At 33.3% G+C, this 18,287-nt stretch overlaps 1 protein-coding gene across 9 annotated transcripts in view; it reads left to right on the forward strand.

The window, feature by feature from the left end:
* The window catches only part of PIBF1 (progesterone immunomodulatory binding factor 1), a 197,848-nt gene that overhangs the window by 121,612 nt on the left and 57,949 nt on the right, over positions 1–18,287 (forward strand). For all 9 annotated transcript variants that reach the window (XR_005376364.1, XR_005376365.1, XR_005376363.1 and 6 more), the window contains 2 exons: positions 2,297–2,387; positions 12,450–12,552. Coding sequence is in view for 6 of the 9 variants with exons in the window: in XM_038569726.1 (XP_038425654.1) it covers positions 2,297–2,387; positions 12,450–12,552 (194 nt within the window). In the remaining 3 variants the exon portion in view is untranslated. The remainder of the gene's footprint in view (positions 1–2,296; positions 2,388–12,449; positions 12,553–18,287) is intronic.

Raw genomic sequence — 18,287 nt, forward strand, 5'->3', positions numbered from 1 at the left:
TAGTTGTCAGATTCTGGAACCTTCTGTTACATCTCATCCTACTTGTTACCACTACAAGGCATTTGTCACATTTCTTGAGATGCTTCTTGAGAATCACCTGCCTCTGATTGTTTCTTCTCCATCACTTTTGTTGTCTCTTCTAGCTAACTGTACCTAATTGTTCACCAGGGGTTTTTCCCCTCAACTATTCTGCAGTTTGTACTTACTTTCTCTCTGGATAATATTATCCCTTTCCACAATTTCATTTACTCTCCATAGGCTAATGATTCTATAGATCTGTAAAGGAGTTCCTACAGGCATTAAAAGTATAACATTTCTTACATTTTTTTCTTCTGTCTGTGAAACTTACCAATTTTCTTGTATTCTTGACCTGTTAGTAAGGTTAAAGTCTAATTACCATCAGATTTCGTCAACCTTGGTTTCTCCCTTATTCTGTCTACTGCCTTATCTCACCTCCACACCTATTCAGTTGTCTGGAATCTAACTTCTTTTGTTCATCTTCCCTTGCTCTTAGGGACCATGTCTCAAATGGATTATTACTATAACTTGTGAGGAGTTCTCTGTGCTAATATAGGCCATCTTTTTCCCCATTAATAGAAATTATTTTTCTACAATATCAGCATCAACAACAAAGATCTTTTGGTCATGTCACCTTCCTATTAATTTTTAATTAAATAAACTTCTTAGCCTAGCAAATAATACTTTAAGTTGCATTCTTAATTGGAACTGAGCCTACCTTCTACCATTGTTCTCTAAGCTAACTCCAGCCATGTATCTCACAATTACTAAAACTTCACACCTCTGTGCCCTTCCTTACACATGCACAGGCCCTCCTGTGCCTTCTCTGTGAATGTTAGTCTCCCCACACATTCTCCCACTAATGCTCCAAGCTTAAGAAAAATGGTGGCACTCAGACATAATTGCTCAGTGCTCTATACTTCTAAGTCACATTCATATCTCTTTAGTGTCATTTACCATGTACATTGTTTCTGTAATTAAATCACCACTAGAATAGTTATCCCATGAGTTATTAATACACTGAGTATTAAATTTAAGATGTCCATTAATATCTAACTGATGGATTTCTGAGATGTTAACTACCTTTACCTTCTTCCTTCTGAATTTAAAGACAGGAGTCATCTAGTTATCTAAATGCCACCTCTAATAGAACCATTCTGCCATTCTGATACAGCTGAATTGGAGAACTCATTTCAGTTCTGGAGCCATGATAGCTGATAACACCAAGAGTAATGGCATATGTCATCTCTTGCTTCCACGTTTACCTGACAGCTTATAACTCTACCTCTGAAAACTGATTCTAGTTCACCATGAAGAAATAGGAGTAAAGTTGAAGAAAATCAGGAAAAATTTATTTAAAATTCTTATTGTGTCATAAAAGGATCAGTCAACAATTATGTACATATTACAGTAATGGGTCTGCAAATAGCTTCACTTACTAATGTGACCTACATGGCTTTGTTTTAAATCTGAAACACTTCTGAGAGGTTTCTCTTTTTAATGTTAAATAATGATTGTTGTTGAATAATGTTATAAAAATTGTTATATGTCATTGAGTACTTTAAGCTTGTAAACCTTTAGTTTTTATGGACTTTTAAGTATTTTTTAATCCCAACTTACAGTAAAATTGTCATTGCCTTTAAACTTTATAATAATAAAATGTTAACCTGTCAGTTAAAATTCCTTCTGAAAAAGAATGGTGTGACAGTGGCAGAATTCAGAAGTAAATGGTTTTGCTGAATTTTTTTCTAATTAAAAAAAAGGCCATCAATACATTCTTAGTACTGCACATTTTTTTTCAGAGTAGCCTATTTAAATGCATGATTCATCATTACAAGTTAAGATAAAGTTGTTCTGATAAAATGATGCACATCTTTCCTAATTAAAAATAGCCCTTTCTTTATCAAGAGAAGCAGTAAAATTGATGTTATCATTACTTACTTATAATTGCATAACATACATTCCACGTAAAAAGCCTTAGAATCATTCAGAGTAACACAGCATCTGTATTTTCATGCTTTATAACAAGAAACTTTAACATGTCATATGATGCAAGCCCTTACAGCTTTTAAAAATAAATGGAATAAATTTAAGCAACCATATACTTTAAGAAATATGTTTCTACTTACAAATGGACTCTGAGATTATGCATTAGCCCTTTTTAAATGTTCTCATGCTCCCTGATTCATTAGCATGACCTCTTTTATTTTCACTTCTGCCATGCTTTTTAAGGAAAAAAAAAAACTTATGTTACATCATACACTTTAATATTTTTCAGTTGAAAATGAAGATGAGGCTGAAAGGGTTCTTTTTTCCTATGGCTATGGTGCTAATGTTCCCACAACGGCCAAAAGACGACTAAAGCAAAGGTAAAATCAATATATATCTGTTTTACTTATCTACTCAAGCTAAATGTAATTATATTATGCTTTTTGATAATGTGCAAAGTAAAGTTACTTTATTCTTAGTATGCATAAATATTAAATTGCTCACAAAATAAAGCAAAGTAAGTTATAATCATGCATTTCATGTATTTTTAAGTAAGTTTAATGGTCAGTAAAATAGAAGTGTACATTAGAATTTTCCTAGAACTAGATTTAGTGATAATGACACCATTTTAGTTTTATTTTCACATTTATTTTAAGTGAGTTAGAAATGCTTTCGTACCAACAGTTTTCAGGTTAAAATTAACTAATTATGCTTCCTTTTTCTCTTGTTTTTCTTTACCTGTGTATATTCCTTGACATATACTTGAGAAAGAGAAGGAGGGAGGAAGGGAGACAGATGAGATAGAACATATATTATAATTAAAAGTATAAAAGACTTTGTGAAGCCCAAGAAATTTGGGGGGAGATCCCGCGTGATTTCATAAGATATTCCTTAAAGTACACTAAGAAAAATAGTACCTGCATTAGTCAGTTTTCTAGTTGACATAGCTGATTTTGTTTTTACCTACCTCTTTGATCTCACTTTAATTCATCCTTCTGGGACAGCCCCGGTGGCGCAGCGGTTTGGCGCAGCAGTTTAGCGCTGCCTGCAGCCCAGGGCGTGATCCAGGAGACCCTGGATCGAGTCCCACATTGGGCTCTCTGGATGGAGCCTGCTTCTCCCTCTGCCTGTGTCTCTGCCTCTCATTCTCTCTCTGTGTCTCTATGAATAAATAAATAAAATCTTTAAAAAAAATAATAATTCATCCTTCTGTGCAAAAACATCTCACTGCCCCATTTGCTACCATTTCAAATCTAAATATTTCTGCCAGACCTCCAGGCCCCTCCATGTGGCCCCACCTCTCCACCCTTATTTGCCACTTTACCCAAAGTTGGAGCAATATATCTCTCTGCCTATAAACATCTATTTTCTCCATGCCGTCCAATAGAGCATCTCTCTTATCTCCTTAGCTCTTGTTTCCCATGTCCTTTCCCCAGCCAGATAGAAGGTACCTCAAGGTCAGCAACTGTATCTTATTCTTGTTTATTCTCTTTCTCTATGTAGCATGATGTAAGATACCTAGTAGAATTGTCTCTTCATCTGAGTATTTGAGGATTCAGAGCTGCTTGTTTCTCTTTTATTTTTATATGAGTTGACTGAAACATTTAGAGACATCATACTCTAAGTAAGAAAAACAGTTCATCCGAACTCTAATACTTCTGTAGAAACTTTGAAGTCATGACTCAGAGAATAAAATGTCTTTAAGTCCATGATATAAGATATAGGCCATTTTATAACAACACAAATGGGTACTTTGAATTTGTGTCCCTTACTGGTTAAAGTAAATATCTGGAAAATTTTTAGATCAAGGATAGGTGACTGTCAAGTGTCATTTTGTAGCTGGAGTGGTTAAATTCTGTCTGGTGAAGATGCAGGTATTTCTAAATAATGTATTATTTGAAAAATCAGTTATAGTCCCGTCCCATTCACATTCTCTGCCCACTCCTTCCATAGGTCACTAAGAGTGACCCAGGCTATTTTGTAATTGTCAGCGTATCACTTTGTTGGAGCGTTATATTGCCGAGGGAGGAATAGAAATATACTTTTGTGGACTTGTGAGTCCACAAAAGAGACTTGTGAGTGGCAAATGATTGGTGAATACTAAAAATTGAAATTTGAAGGAGCAGGTCTAGTCTCTTCTTTTTTTAGGATATAAGCCTTCAAAAGAATCTTTGTCACAAGGGGGAAAAAAAGGAATTTTGCTGTTGTAAGCTTTTTTCTTTAGCCCTAAATGCTGAGTTCCTCTAAAATTGAAAGCAATTATTGCTCTTACCTTACTTTTTCTGAAGAATTTCCAAAAACAGATGTTGATTTCTTAATAATTAGAGTGAAGATTTAAGGAACCACAACTGATTCATATTCTGAATAATCTTAAGTATCCAAATATTTCTAAAGATTTTATCACTGAGCTATCTATGTGCCTTGAACAAGTGCCTAATGGGCATACTATTAATATCTCCAACCAGCTGGTGCCAGACATTCGTCTCATGGTGAACCAGAGGGTTATTTTGAGGAAGTGCTTCTCAGGTCATCTAAACTGAGTGAAGGGAAAGTAAGTCTAGATATCCAAAGAGGACATTTATGCATTCCTTTCCCCATTCATTCAACATCTTTTATTGAGTGCCTACTGCATGCACAAAATGGAACAGTGGCAAGGAGGATCCATTGTTTAGGATCTGACACATTTCCAAAGTTTTCAAAGTCTAGATTTCATTTTTTAGTAGATATTTGTAAAGAAGTCAATGACTTCATGCTCTGTTTAACTTATTTAACATGAAAGCAATGTAGCCTTGGAGAGAATCCATATTTAATTCTTCACATTTAAAATTAAAGCAATGGAATCTAAAGGTACGTTATAAAACAATTCAATCAGAACCACAAATGAAATGTTTGCATAAAAAAGTTTTCATTATACATCAGTCTAAACCAAAATATGTTAAAATTTCAAAGGAACTTATTTTCAACTACTACACAGTATATTCCATTAATACTAAGTTTGATGTAAAATCTCATATATTCAGCAACCAGATTTAGGTACTTAAGGGTAACAATTGAAGCAAATTTCTTATTATAAAAATAATATATTTGTTTTATTGTTTTAGAAAATCGCTAGTAATCCTACCATCCAAGGATAACCATTCAAAATTTATAGAGACACATACATCTCCTTGCGTATTTAGGCTATTATTGTATGTAACGTGGAAATTTAATTTTTTATCTTATAATTCCATCTTGAACATTTTCTTGTATCATTGAACATTTTCTTGCTTCAAAAAGATAATTTTTAATGGTTATCCAAAACTTTAATTTTCAGGCCTTCAGTTTTTGAGTTTCACGTTGTTAATAAATTTGATAGTCACTGAAAATTCTCACGGTTTGCCTGTTGCTACTCAAGGTATATTATGAAATTAAAGTAAGAAAATGCATGCAGAGTTCACCAAACAGTGCCTGGCATATGGTGGGTTATTCAGTAAAAGGTTAGTTTGTTATACCGATTAATGTTTCTTAGAGGAACTTACGTAGGTGATTTAGAGGAAAAGCTAATGTTCCAAAAACTTTACATACAATTTAAGCTTTCACTTAAAAATTTTGCTTGAGAATTTTCATGAGACTTCTTAATTAGTTGAGAGACTCCCCTGGACATGAAACCAGTTTTAAGATTGACTTTTTTTAATACCAGTTTTAAGACATACTATAATGCCCATTTCCTATTTAACAAAAAAAAAAAAAAAGGTAGCAAAATTAATTTTTGTAGTTTGAAATGAAAAATAACTCTCAAAAATGTCTCTTGACCACATTATAATGATCAAATCAGCTTACTCATATTTTGAAGTTTCAATGGAGATAATGAACAATAACGAAATATCACATCAAACTCTTTCTGGGACACAGTTGCGGTAAGTTAAAAGGGCTTATACAATGAAAGTAGATTAAAATGAAATGGGCTCTTCTTGACTTGACCAAACTTGAAAATCTGAAGTAATGTTTTTGTTTCGGTCATGATTGTTTTGAAAATAGCAAACAAGATTTTCTGGTTACATGTTTTGGTTATGCTCTTTAACCTGCAACTTTAAATGGGTAACACCCAGGCACTAACATGGTCTCAGTGTGTGCTGCTCTGTTTGCTTTGGCAGATCTGAATGGATAGCCTTTTCTGAAGGTTTTTAAACCTTTCAAATTCCAAGATTTACTCATACTAGAGACCTTTTGTTTTAGTTTCTGCCTAGTTTTATGAAGAGCTTTAAGTTGAAACTTTCACAGTAGACTGAGCTTTACAATAAAGGAAAAAAAATTAAAGCAGAGGAAACTTTTTTTTTTCTCTAGCAAACTTTGGTGTATAATGAAAATTTGTTTTTCTCTCTTTATTTCTGTGTATATGAGTTTTCATTTTTGTCCCTAGGAAAAGTTGTACTTACTTCATTTGGGTTGGTTTTAGGAATAGTCCTTCAAAAGTTACTGATGTTCTATTTATGAACAACTTGAAAGTTTAAACCTATAGAAGAAACTAGGGAAAGTTTCATATGACTACAGATAATCAGCATGAGACCACTATTTGGTTCTCAATAATTACCAACAGAATAGGCAGTACAGGACCAACCTGAAGAATTTGAATCTAGAATCATTCTGGCACAGTGCTCTTTTTTTTTTTTTTTTTTTTTTAAGAAAAAAAGTTTTGTTTTGTTTTGTTTTTATTTGAGAGAGAGAGCACACAGAAGCAGGAGGGAGAGGCAAAGGAAGAGGGAGAAGCAGTCTCCCATCTGAGAAGGGAGCCCAACAGAGAGCTCAATCCCAGGACCCCAAGATCATGACCTGAGCTAAAGGTGGATGCTAACTGACTGAGCCACCCAGGCGCCCCAACAAGTGCTCTTTTTTTTAACAATTTTTTTAATAGAGACAGACTTCTGACCTGCTAAAATTGGGAAAAAAATTTAAAAAAAAAAATGTTATTTCAGAAAAATAACAAATTAGCAAGGAACTAAATAAATACACTTATTTATTTGGAGTTTTGATAATACTAAAAAAAATACCAAGATTGAAGGAATTGGGGCAGAACATCAATCCTCCATTGTTCTTTGACATCGCAAATATGGATGAAGATCCACATTGGTTGGGCTATACTACTATGCCCAACTATGCTATACTATTATTATATGTAATAATCAGCAGTGCTGCTGCCATTGACAGATCCAAGAGAATAACTTCTATTTGGAGTCAAGAAATGATGAAGGGGCTAAGAGATAACCCTGATGGGAAATTTTTGCCAGGTAACAGGTGAAATTTTCATTTAATATTTAGATACAAAGCTGTACTCCTATAGTAGTAGTTTCTAGTTGATGTTGAACGTAATCTTGGTGCTGGTAAAAATCACATGGCAATTAATATAATTCAAAGAAGTCTTGTTAAGTTATACCTATGTTAGTGTCCCAACAGATAGCCTGTAAAAGCGGTGCTTTCTTGAGTTCAGTACATTCTGTACAAAAAAAAAAAAGCAACCTTTAGCAGGAGTCATTTTTCCTGACTGTATCTTTAGTCACTCTTTATAAAGAAGTTGAGGAGGACTTGTTTTCATTCTATGTGCATTATGCTTAAAGAGACATAAACTCAGCTGCATAGGTGAGAAATTATTCATTTGTCTTGCTTTGAATTTCAGTTAAAGTGAATTTCTTTCTTCCCACTTCTAACACTCAGATTTCTACACAGAATCCACTTAGGACACCAAATCATTCTTCACAACAATATGCCACATTTAAAGATGTAGGAGGTTGAAGTATAGAAGAAATCACTTGGTATCTGTAATATTTGCCACCTTTTATTAACCTTATGCACATTTTTATTACTAGTTCAGTGTTTAAATGCTGAGCATGAGTCATACTTTAATACTGAAACTCTGCAATCTAAGAATATAGTTTCTAGTAGGGTGTTCATATGAACAAAATTCGCTTAGAACAAAATCAATCGAGAAGGATTTATTAAGTGTCTGTCCTGTCTTCATATAGTTGTATCTGTTGGAAAAGAAAAAATTAACACACATAAAAGAATATCATGAAACATCAAAAAATATATATAATTTAGTGCCATTTTGTACACTAGACTATGTCCTCCAGAGGAATAGAGATCAGTAAAGACTTGCATGGTCAGAAATAGAGGAAGTGGAACTTGAAGGGAGACTTTAAGAAAAAGTTGGGTCTGGGGTGCCACAGTGGCTCAGTTAGGCATCTGACTCTTGATCTCAGCTCAGGTCTTAATCTCAGGGTCCTGAGTTTAAGCCCCACATTGGGTTCCATGCCCAGGGTAAAGACTACTTGATTTTTTTTTTTTTAAGATTTTATTTATTTATTCATGAGAGACACGGAGAGAGAGAGAGAGAGAGAGAGGCACAGACACAGGCAGAGGGAGAAGCAAGCTCCATGCAGGGAGCCCCACGTGAGATTCGACCCCGGGTCTCCAGGATCGCACCCTGGGCTGAAGGCAGCACTAAACTGCTGAGCCACCGGGCTGCCCCTAAAGACTACTTTAAAAAAAAAAAAAAAGTTGGGTCTGTCAGGCGGTGAAATAACCTTTTTCAGACTGGGGGACCAACAGAGGTATAGTGGAAGGAATATCCAAAATATGTTTATGCGACATTAGGTAGAGTAGACATTAATAGAAAATAAGGTTGGTTCAATTGAGATTACAGAAGGCCTGGTATTTTTCAGTAATTTAGATAGAGTAGAATTAACCCATGTAGGTAAGATTTGAAGTGGGTCAGAAAAGGACATAAACATCACTTCATTAAATAAGAAATACAGATACCTGACAGACATATGAAAAGATGTTTAACCTCACAAATGAAGAAACTGAAAGTAAGATTCTATTGTTCATGTATAGTTATTAGCAAAACTTTTAAAGATTATGTCCATTGTGAACTAGGGTATGAAGAAACAGAGGTGTTATATAAAGTTCTAATTTTTCTTTTGTTGCCTGTGCTTTTGAGCCATATCTGAGAATCCTTTACCAAATCCAAGGTCAAGAAGATTTACTCCTGTGTTTTTTTTTCTAAGAGTTTATATTTTAGTTTTACACTTAGATCTTTGATCCATTTCAAGTTAATTTTTTTGATAACATGTAAGGTAAGGACTTTGTAATATTTTGAATGTGGCTCCTAAAAATGTTTAGATGATATATGTGGCTTGCATTTATGTTTCTATGGGACAAAACTGGCCTAGACCAGTGGTCTCTAAACTTTTTGATATGACTCCCTATTGAGAAAAAAAAATTGAGCATTCACCTACTAATACATGTACATGTATTTATACTATCATATGAATAACGTATTATGTACATTAAAATATAAAATGTATATAGAAAATTAAAATTTAAAGGCACTTAATATTAAAATAAATATAAGTAAAATTTCTCACACTTCAATGGATTATTTTGCACATAATTGCTTTTGGAGCCCACCAGTCTAGACTGTGATCATAACTTTATAATTGGCTCAAGTCTTCTTCCTTCTCCACAGTGTTAGCAGAGAACTCTCCAAGTGCAAATCTGATCATGTCATGCCTAGCCAATTTACAGATAAAATCCAAATTCAGTTTAACACTTAAGGCCTTTCATCCCTGCCTTTAACCCTCTAGCTTCAGGCCTCACCACGCACCATACATGTTATCAATCCATACCATACCCCCACACGTCATCCTTTACCTATGCTTTTCCCTCTACCCAGAATTCTATTTCTCTGCCTCCTCACCAGGTTAGTCAGGATTCGTTCTCATCCTTTAGTGTGCCCCTTCTTAGCATTTAGCATTCTGTGGTAATTTATTTGCTCATCTTCCTCAGCAACTGTTAGATCCTCCAGGTAGAAACTATGTATTTCCAGTACCTATATAGATTACAGGCTTTTTATAAATTTTGTTAAAATGTTCATGAATGTCTTATTGGATGAGTTAATAATGTTTCTTCCAAATCAACCTGCTTTTCTATAGTCATTGATAACTTATGATGAAGGAAAAATGATAATATTATAATTATTTTTGTTTAATTGCAAGTATGATAATGATGAAAAATTGTATCATTTTTCCTGTGTGTTCTAGATTTCACAATTTTTTTTTCCTGTTTTTTTTTTTTTTTTTTTTTTTTTTTTTTTCTGTAACATCTGTAATCAGTGGGCTAAATGGATCATTTAGGGCAACCTGAGAATCTTACCACCATTCCTAAAATATCTATGCAGAGATGGTTCTGCTCTCTTTACAGTGACTTAGGAGTAAATGTTTTAAATGTGATCAGTGCATCAATTGGAGACAATTGTATGACACCATCTTCTACATTATAAGCATTATATCATAAATGATATTAGCATTCATAGTAAAAACCACATCATTCCTGTTAGCATCAGTTCCTAAAAAGTTTTTCTCAGTAAAATGGTTCTATAAGCTAGTAATTAGAACACTGTAAAACATTTCAAGGCATCATAAGATAACTTCCTTCTATTTAGAGTTGATTTTCCTCACTTAGAATCTACCTCAACTAAAATCAGGGCAATTCTTAATAGAAGGGTGGCTCAGCAGTTGATAGTCTGTCTTCAGCTCAGGGTGTGATCCTGTGGTCCCAGGATCGAGTCCCACATCGGGCTCCCTGCTGGAGTCTGCCTCTGTCTCTGCCTCTCTCTGTGTCTCTCATGAATAAATAAATAAAATCTTTAACAAAAAAAACAAAAAAAAACTTTTTTGTAGAGATCTCATTTGAAAGAACTTGACATATTTTAGATTGGGAGATAGAAAATGGGGTAGCCATAATTGTAAATATCTTAATCTATAAAAGAAGAAAGATTAGCTGTGCAGGAAGATAGGGAGCATTGCTAATGGAGAAAGATTTTTTGTGATGAAAATATCCTAAAATTAGATTATAGTATTAGTTGGAAATTCTAAACATACTAAAACTTTAAATGGGTGGCCCTTATGGTATGTAAATTCACAGCAATAAAGTCATATATCTATAAGGCTTTTTATTTTAAAAAGTCAAAAAATTAAAAAAAAATTTTTAAGTCAAAAAATAAGGACTATGTCTTTTCCATCTCTAACTTCAGCTGATTATTAAGGCAGAATCTTATGCCAGTTTGAACTTAGATATGAGCATATATAAATAAGCTGCCCAGTTCACTATATAAACTTTTACAGAACTCATCTTTTACATTTAGGCTAACAAGTTCTTAGAAGTGGATATGTAAGATGATGTTTAGCATTATTTTCAGAGTTTTGTCCACATTCCTTTATCCAATGTTAGGATATTAAAAACACAATGGAATTGTTCCTATTCCATAAATAAATAAAATAATTTTATTTAAAGTGAAAATATTTTATTCCATGTCATTATGTAACATCTTTTCTTCTCAGATTCCACAGATTTTGCAATTCAGTAATAGATTAACTTCTTCAAACATGAAAATATGGGGGACACTTGGGTGGCTCAGCAGTTTAGCACCTGCCTTCGGCCCAGGGCATGATCCTGGAGTCCCGGGATCGAGTCCCACATCAGGATCCCTGCATGGAGCCTGTTTCTCCTTCTGCCTGTGTCTCTGCTTCTCTCTCTCTCTCTCTCTCTCTGTCATGAATAAATAAATAAAATCTTTAAAAAAATAAAACATGATAATGTGGCAAATAGGAAACTTTTAGTTTTTTGGAATCAGAGAAGGTCTTTGGAGCAACATGTCTTCTCAACATTATTAGCAGTTCTTTAAAGAAGTTTTCCTTTTTTTTACCCTAGTAGGAAGGAGGAATGATCAAACCTTTTATTTTTTATTGTGTCTTAAGTGGGGAATTGGGGCATTTCACATTTAATGTCACCATAAATACTAAAGGTTATACTCAGTGTAAGTTGTGATCATTATATGACGGTCAAAATGTGATCTTTTAGTACAGAATCTGCCTTTACTATAGACATTCTCCACTTTTCATGTATCTTTTCCATCTCTGCTTTCAACAGAAAATGTATTCAGTTATTTTTTATATTATAAAATGCATTTTGTTGTCTGAGGTAAACACTGAAGCTTTTCAAAGTGCAGGCTTATTATTGTTTCAACTAATTGCCTGATTTGTTTGTAAAGGGGAAATTTTTATAAAAATGGAGAAAAGCTGTAAATTGCTATCTTGTGGTCTTTTCAAGCAAGTATAATGTAACTCTCTACTTTTTATAGCAAAGGCTAGAAACCATTACTGCAGTAATCAATATGTCATAGTTATATTATTATGGAGATTTTAATGTTATTTTCAAAATTGTGAGCTGTTGGGTTATTGGTCTTCCACTGTTGACACCTGAAAATATTTGACTCCATATTTTTTCTGTAAATATTTAAGTATTGCTAGGAAATGGTAAGTCAATTTTCAAGCATACAAACACATTTTTAATATTTTAGAAAGTATTCTTCTTTTTTAAGAATTAATTTTCTTATTTCACTCACCTAGTGTCCACTTGGCAAGAAGAGTACTTCAGTTAGAAAAACAAAACTCGTTGGTTTTAAAAGACCTGGAACATCAAAAGGAGCAAGTAACACAGCTTTCACAAGAGGTAAATAACTTAAACAAAAGAAACACATATAAAGAATTACAGTGTTCATTTTATTTTCTTTTTTACAGTGTTCATTTTAATTCTTTGTCACTCCTTTGTATATATTCTGAGCAGTTTTAAAATAAGCTGTTTCCTAGTACAAAATAATTTTACAACTTAGGAAACTAACTTAATGTTAAAGCCTAATAAAACAACTCATAGTGTATGGCAAAGCTAAGATCAAAAAAGAGATTAAATTGGCCAGACTAAATATAAATGTAGACTAGACAGGCAGAGCTTTGATTTCTGAGAATATCAACTGGCAAAACCAGTTTGGCAATTTCAGGTTGCATTTTGAGTTTTTAAATAAAACCTCACTTTTTAAAATTTTTGTAAATTTAATTCCAACATTGTTAACATACAGTGTTATATTAGTTTCAGGAGTACAATATAGTGATTCAACCCTTCCAGATACTACTCAGTGCTCATCATAAGTGTACTCTTGATTTCCTTCACCTATTTCACCCATCTTCCCATCCATCTCTCCTCCGGTAACCATCTGTTTAAAACCTCATTTTTAAAATAGATTTCTTTTTGACTCTTATTAAATAAATTACTTTTCTATTGAACACACTTATTAGCTTGATATTCTCAACCTCTCATATTCATTGGTACATGATTATTCCCAAATTATCTTTTAAAAATCAGATTCAGGATACCTGGTTTCACAGTGATTGAGCATCTGCCTTTGGCTCAGGGCATGATCCTGGGATCTGGGATCGAGTCCCACATTGGACTCCTTGCATGGAGCCTACTTCTCCTCTGCCTAGGTCTCTGCCCCCCCGCCCCCCTTCTGTGCCTCTCATGGATAAATAAATAAATAAAATATTTTTAAAAAATAAATAAAAATCAGATTCATATTTCTTATTTTTCAGCCTTATATATATCATTAAAAAACATATTTTTACATGTTGTTTTAATTCTTTTATTTAACATCTCATTACATTTTTCTATACCTCTGAAATAAAACAATTAAAACGAAAGATACCAACTCATTAGGATATCTTTTATTTCCTGAGTTTCAGCATAACAGCTTTTTTATATTAACATTTTAAAGCTTGGATGTATTCTTTGTTTTCTGAAGGACTTGTTCATATTTATCTTCTTTGTGCCCTCTATTAAAGAACTTTTTTTAAATTAAAAAAAATGAAATCTTGCTATTTACAATGATGAGGGTGGAATTAAAGTACTTTTAATAGTGCGCCATTAGGATTTATATGCTCAAATTCCAAAGACCAGAAATATTTCATATTACTGCAGTGCCTGACATGTAGTTACACTCAGGATAGAAGTAGTGTTGTGCTGGCAGATGTTAACAACCATCTCTCCAGGAGGGAGCATGAGAGACAGCTCTGATTTGTAGCATTGCTTGTGTCTGTGGGATAAATATTCCCACCATGACCAACTTTGAGCTGCCAACATCATGTTACTGAACATAGAATAAAGATGCTCAGTGGCACACCATCACATAATATTTCCACCATACAGATACCACAGACATGGATAAACTCAGGAGCATTGAAAATAGTAAAATAACTAAAAATTAATGAGTGTGAATAATCCCTTTTTCAAATAAAATTGATTTTATTAAAAATTTAAATAATTTTTAAAAATGGTTATGTTTAACATCCAGCTCACAAAATTCCCTAAAATTTACCAGTTTGCTGTGACAAACTGCTAGAAGCCAGTTCCAACACACTGTGGAAGGATAAATAAATAAATGATTAAAGAAACAAGACCTTAAAGAAACCTCTGTTTGCTGATATTTTATAATCCCTCATGTTTGTTTTTACTTCAGAATGACCTATCAGAAATATTTCTTTAAAAAAATTAAACTATATACATACTTCTGTGTGTGTATGTGTGTCATAATATTACTTAAAAAAAAAAAACCCTCCTGAACACATCAGTTAATTTTAATAGAAATTTCTTTTTCTTTGAAATAGGAGTTTCTCAATAGCACATAGTCCCATACAAATTGTATGGGTGAAATGTAAGAAATTAAATGTTCTTGTAATCAAAAATAAGTAACTTTTTAACTTTTTGTGAAATAATTTTAGAATAAGCTATATTGAGAAAAAGATTTAAATACTGAAATATATGTGATATGAAATGATAAGATGCCTAGAATTTGCTTTTAAATATCCCATAAAAGTGGGGTGGGGGGATCCCTGGGTGGCTCAGAGGTTTAATGTCTGCCTTTGGCCCAGGATCCTGGAGTCCCGGGATCAAGTCCCACATCAGGCTCCATACATGGAGCCGCCTTCTCATTCTGCCTGTGTCACTGTCTCTCTGTCTCTCTCTCTCTCTCTCTCTGTATCTCACATGAATAAATAAATTTTAAAAATCTAAAAAAAAAAAAAAGTGGGGAAGGGCTCACTGATAAAAGAATCTCAAAATTTTTATCATATTTGAAGCTAGTTAATGGGTTTATTATTCAGTTCTGTACTTTTGCGTATGTTTGAAAATTTTTCATAAGGAGGAAAGAATCAGTAACCTTATATTAAAATTTTTATGGCTAAAAAAAAATTTTATGGCTATCATAGCATATAATCTTTCCCTTAAAATTAAAAATAAAGTATTCTAATTTGAAATATTCCATGGATTTAACTGTTTTCTACCTCACAAAAATTATGTTGCTTATATTGAAAATAATTATATAAACTAATTGGCTGAAAGATAATAGTATTAGAACGCTTCTGTAACAACTGACTCTTTGTGATACATGGTGAAAAAAAATAGAAGGAAATTCTCTCAGGATCTGTAATCTTTTAAACAGTTTAACTATTTAAACTAGCTTGGAGTTTTGAGGGGTACCTGGGTGGCTCAGTCAGTTAAGCATCTGACTCTTGATTTAAGCTCGGGTCATGATCAAGCCCTGCTCTGAGCCCCATGAGCTCAGGACAGAGTCCACTTGAGATTCTCTCTCCCTCTCCCTCTCCCTCTGTAGCTCCCCCTGCTTATGCTCTCTAAATAAATAATATCTTTAATAAATAAAGAATAAATAAACTAGCTTGGAGTTTTTGGAATAATACACAGATGAAACAAATAACTAAAGCTATAACCAGTAAGTTGTATATGTTATTGAGAATATGTCTGAAATTAAATGAAGTGTCAAAATGAGAATGCTAAAAAATATTCAAAAATATTCCTTTTATAGTAGCTTTATTGAGGTATAATTGACATATACTAAGTTGCACATACTTAAAGTGTACAACTTTTGACACATATGTATACCTATGAAATCATCACCAAAATGAAGATAATAAAATAAATAAATAAAAATTAAAAAATATAAAAAAAAAAAAACAAAATGAAGATAATGAACATATACATCACCCCCCAAAAGTTTCCTTTTGCCCCTTTGGAATCTCTCCCAACCTTCCCTATCCCCATCATAGTCCTCAAGCAACCCCTGATGCATTCTGTCACCATAGATTGGCCATGTTTTATATTTTATATAAATGGAATCATGCATTATATATATATATAAATATATATACATATACACACACTCTTTTTTTATTCTGACTTCTTTGACTCTGCATAATTATTTTAAGATTCATCCATAGTTCTTTCCCTTCCATTGCTGAGAAGCATTCCATTTATGGGTATCACTTTTGTTCTTTCACCTGTTGATGGACATTTGGGATGTTGCAGCTTTTGCCTATTACAAGTAAAGCTGACCTGAATATCCATGTACGGTCTTTTTATGAATAGATGCTTTTGTTTCTTTTGGGTGAATACCTGGGAGTAGATGGAGTGGATCATATGCATATGGTTAGATGTCTACTTAACATTTTGGGAAACTACCAAAGTGTTTTCCAAATGTTTGTATCATTTTACATTTCCACCAACAGCATATTAAAGTCCTAGTTCTTCTACCACCTTGCAAAGACTTGATAGTGCTTTCAATTTTAGCCAGTCTAATGGGTGTATCGTGGTCTCTCATTATGGTTTTAATTTGCATTTCCCTAATGATTAATAATATTGAGCATCTTTTTGTGTGCTGCTTTGCCCTCTGCTCTTCTTATTGGGGGAAATGTCTTCAAAATTTTTGCCCATTTCATCACACTGTTATCCTCTTACTGAGTTTTGAGTATTATTTATATATTCTAGATACAAGCCCCTTATCAGTTATATGATTTACAAATATTTTCTCCCATTCTGTGGCTTGTTTTTCCATCTCTTAAAAGTGTTTGAAGAGGAGTTTTTATCAAATCCAGTTTATCAGTTTGTTCTTTTATGGATTTTTAGTGTCATATCTAGAATATCTTTGCCTAACCCAAAGCCACAAGGTTTTTGTCATGATACTTCATAGTTTCAAGTCTGTAATCCATTTTTAGTTAATTTGTGTATTGTGTGCAAGATATAGATTGAAATTTATTTGCATATTGAAATAAAATTATTCTTGCATCATTGGTTGAAAAAAAGACCTTGTTGAAAAATCCATCATAAGTGTGTGAGTGTTTCTGGACTCTGTTTCCAGTTATCTAGTTTGTCTGTATGCCAATATATACTGTCTTGATTACTGAAACTTTATTTTTTTTTTAAGATTTTATTTACTTATTCATGAGAGACACAGAGAGACTGAGGCAGAGACATAGGCAGAAGGAGTAGCAGGCTCCATGCAGGAAGCCTGATGTGGGACTTGATCACAGGACTCCGGGATCACACCCTGAGTCAAAGGCAAATGCTTAACAGCTGAGCCACCCAGGTGTCCCCAATTACTGAAACTTCATAATGTCTTAAAATTAGATACTATTGGTTGTCTAACTCAGTTCATTTTCTGACTTGGGTATTTTGTGTCCTTTGCATTTCTGAATGAATTCTGTAATCTCTAAACTATCTATGATTTTGGTTGGGATTACATTGAATCTATAGATCAAGTGGGTAAAATTGAAATCTTTGTTTTCTTTTAAAGAGCAATTATTTTTGTTTTTTTTGTTTTTTTGTTTTTTTGTTTTTTTGTTTTTTTGTTTTTTTAAGATTTAGGAGCACCTAAGTAGCCCAGTTGGTTAAGCATCCAACCTTGATTTCGAATCAGGTCAAGGTCATGATCTCACGGGTGGTGGAATCAAGCGCCACATCAGGCTCTCTGCTCAGCAGGGAATCTACCTAAGATTCTCTTTCCCTCTCCCCTAGCACTCTCACACATTCTTTAAATAAATAAATAAATAAGTTAGTGGAGTTATTTTTTTTAATGTTTATTTATTTTAATGAGTGTGAACAGAGGGGGGAACAGAGGGAAAGGGAGCCAAAAGAGCATGGAGCCCAGTTTGGCCTGATCCCAAGATTCTAAGATCATAACCTGAGCAGAAATCAAGAGCTGCCCTGGAAAATTGGAATCGTAATAATATTGAATATTCTAGTCCATTAATCCACCTTATCCCACCATTTATTTAGATCTTCAGTTTCTCTTAGTGTTATTTTTTTATTCTTTAGTGTAAAAGTTTCACATCTTTTGATTAGTCTTAATATAGTAGTGTTTTTCCATACTACTTTTAACTTCTTTATGTCTTTATAATTGTCTTATAGGCATCATATATAGTTTTATTTTTTTATCCTAACAAAATAAGACTTTAATTGGAGTTTTCAGAACATTTACATTTCCTGTGTTTATTGATAGGTCTGTCATCTTGCTATTTTGTTTTTTATTCATCCCATCTATTCTTTTTTCTGTTTTTCTTTTATTC

Source organism: Canis lupus, chromosome 22 (assembly GCF_011100685.1).
Source record: "Canis lupus familiaris isolate Mischka breed German Shepherd chromosome 22, alternate assembly UU_Cfam_GSD_1.0, whole genome shotgun sequence".
NCBI lineage: Eukaryota > Metazoa > Chordata > Mammalia > Carnivora > Canidae > Canis > Canis lupus.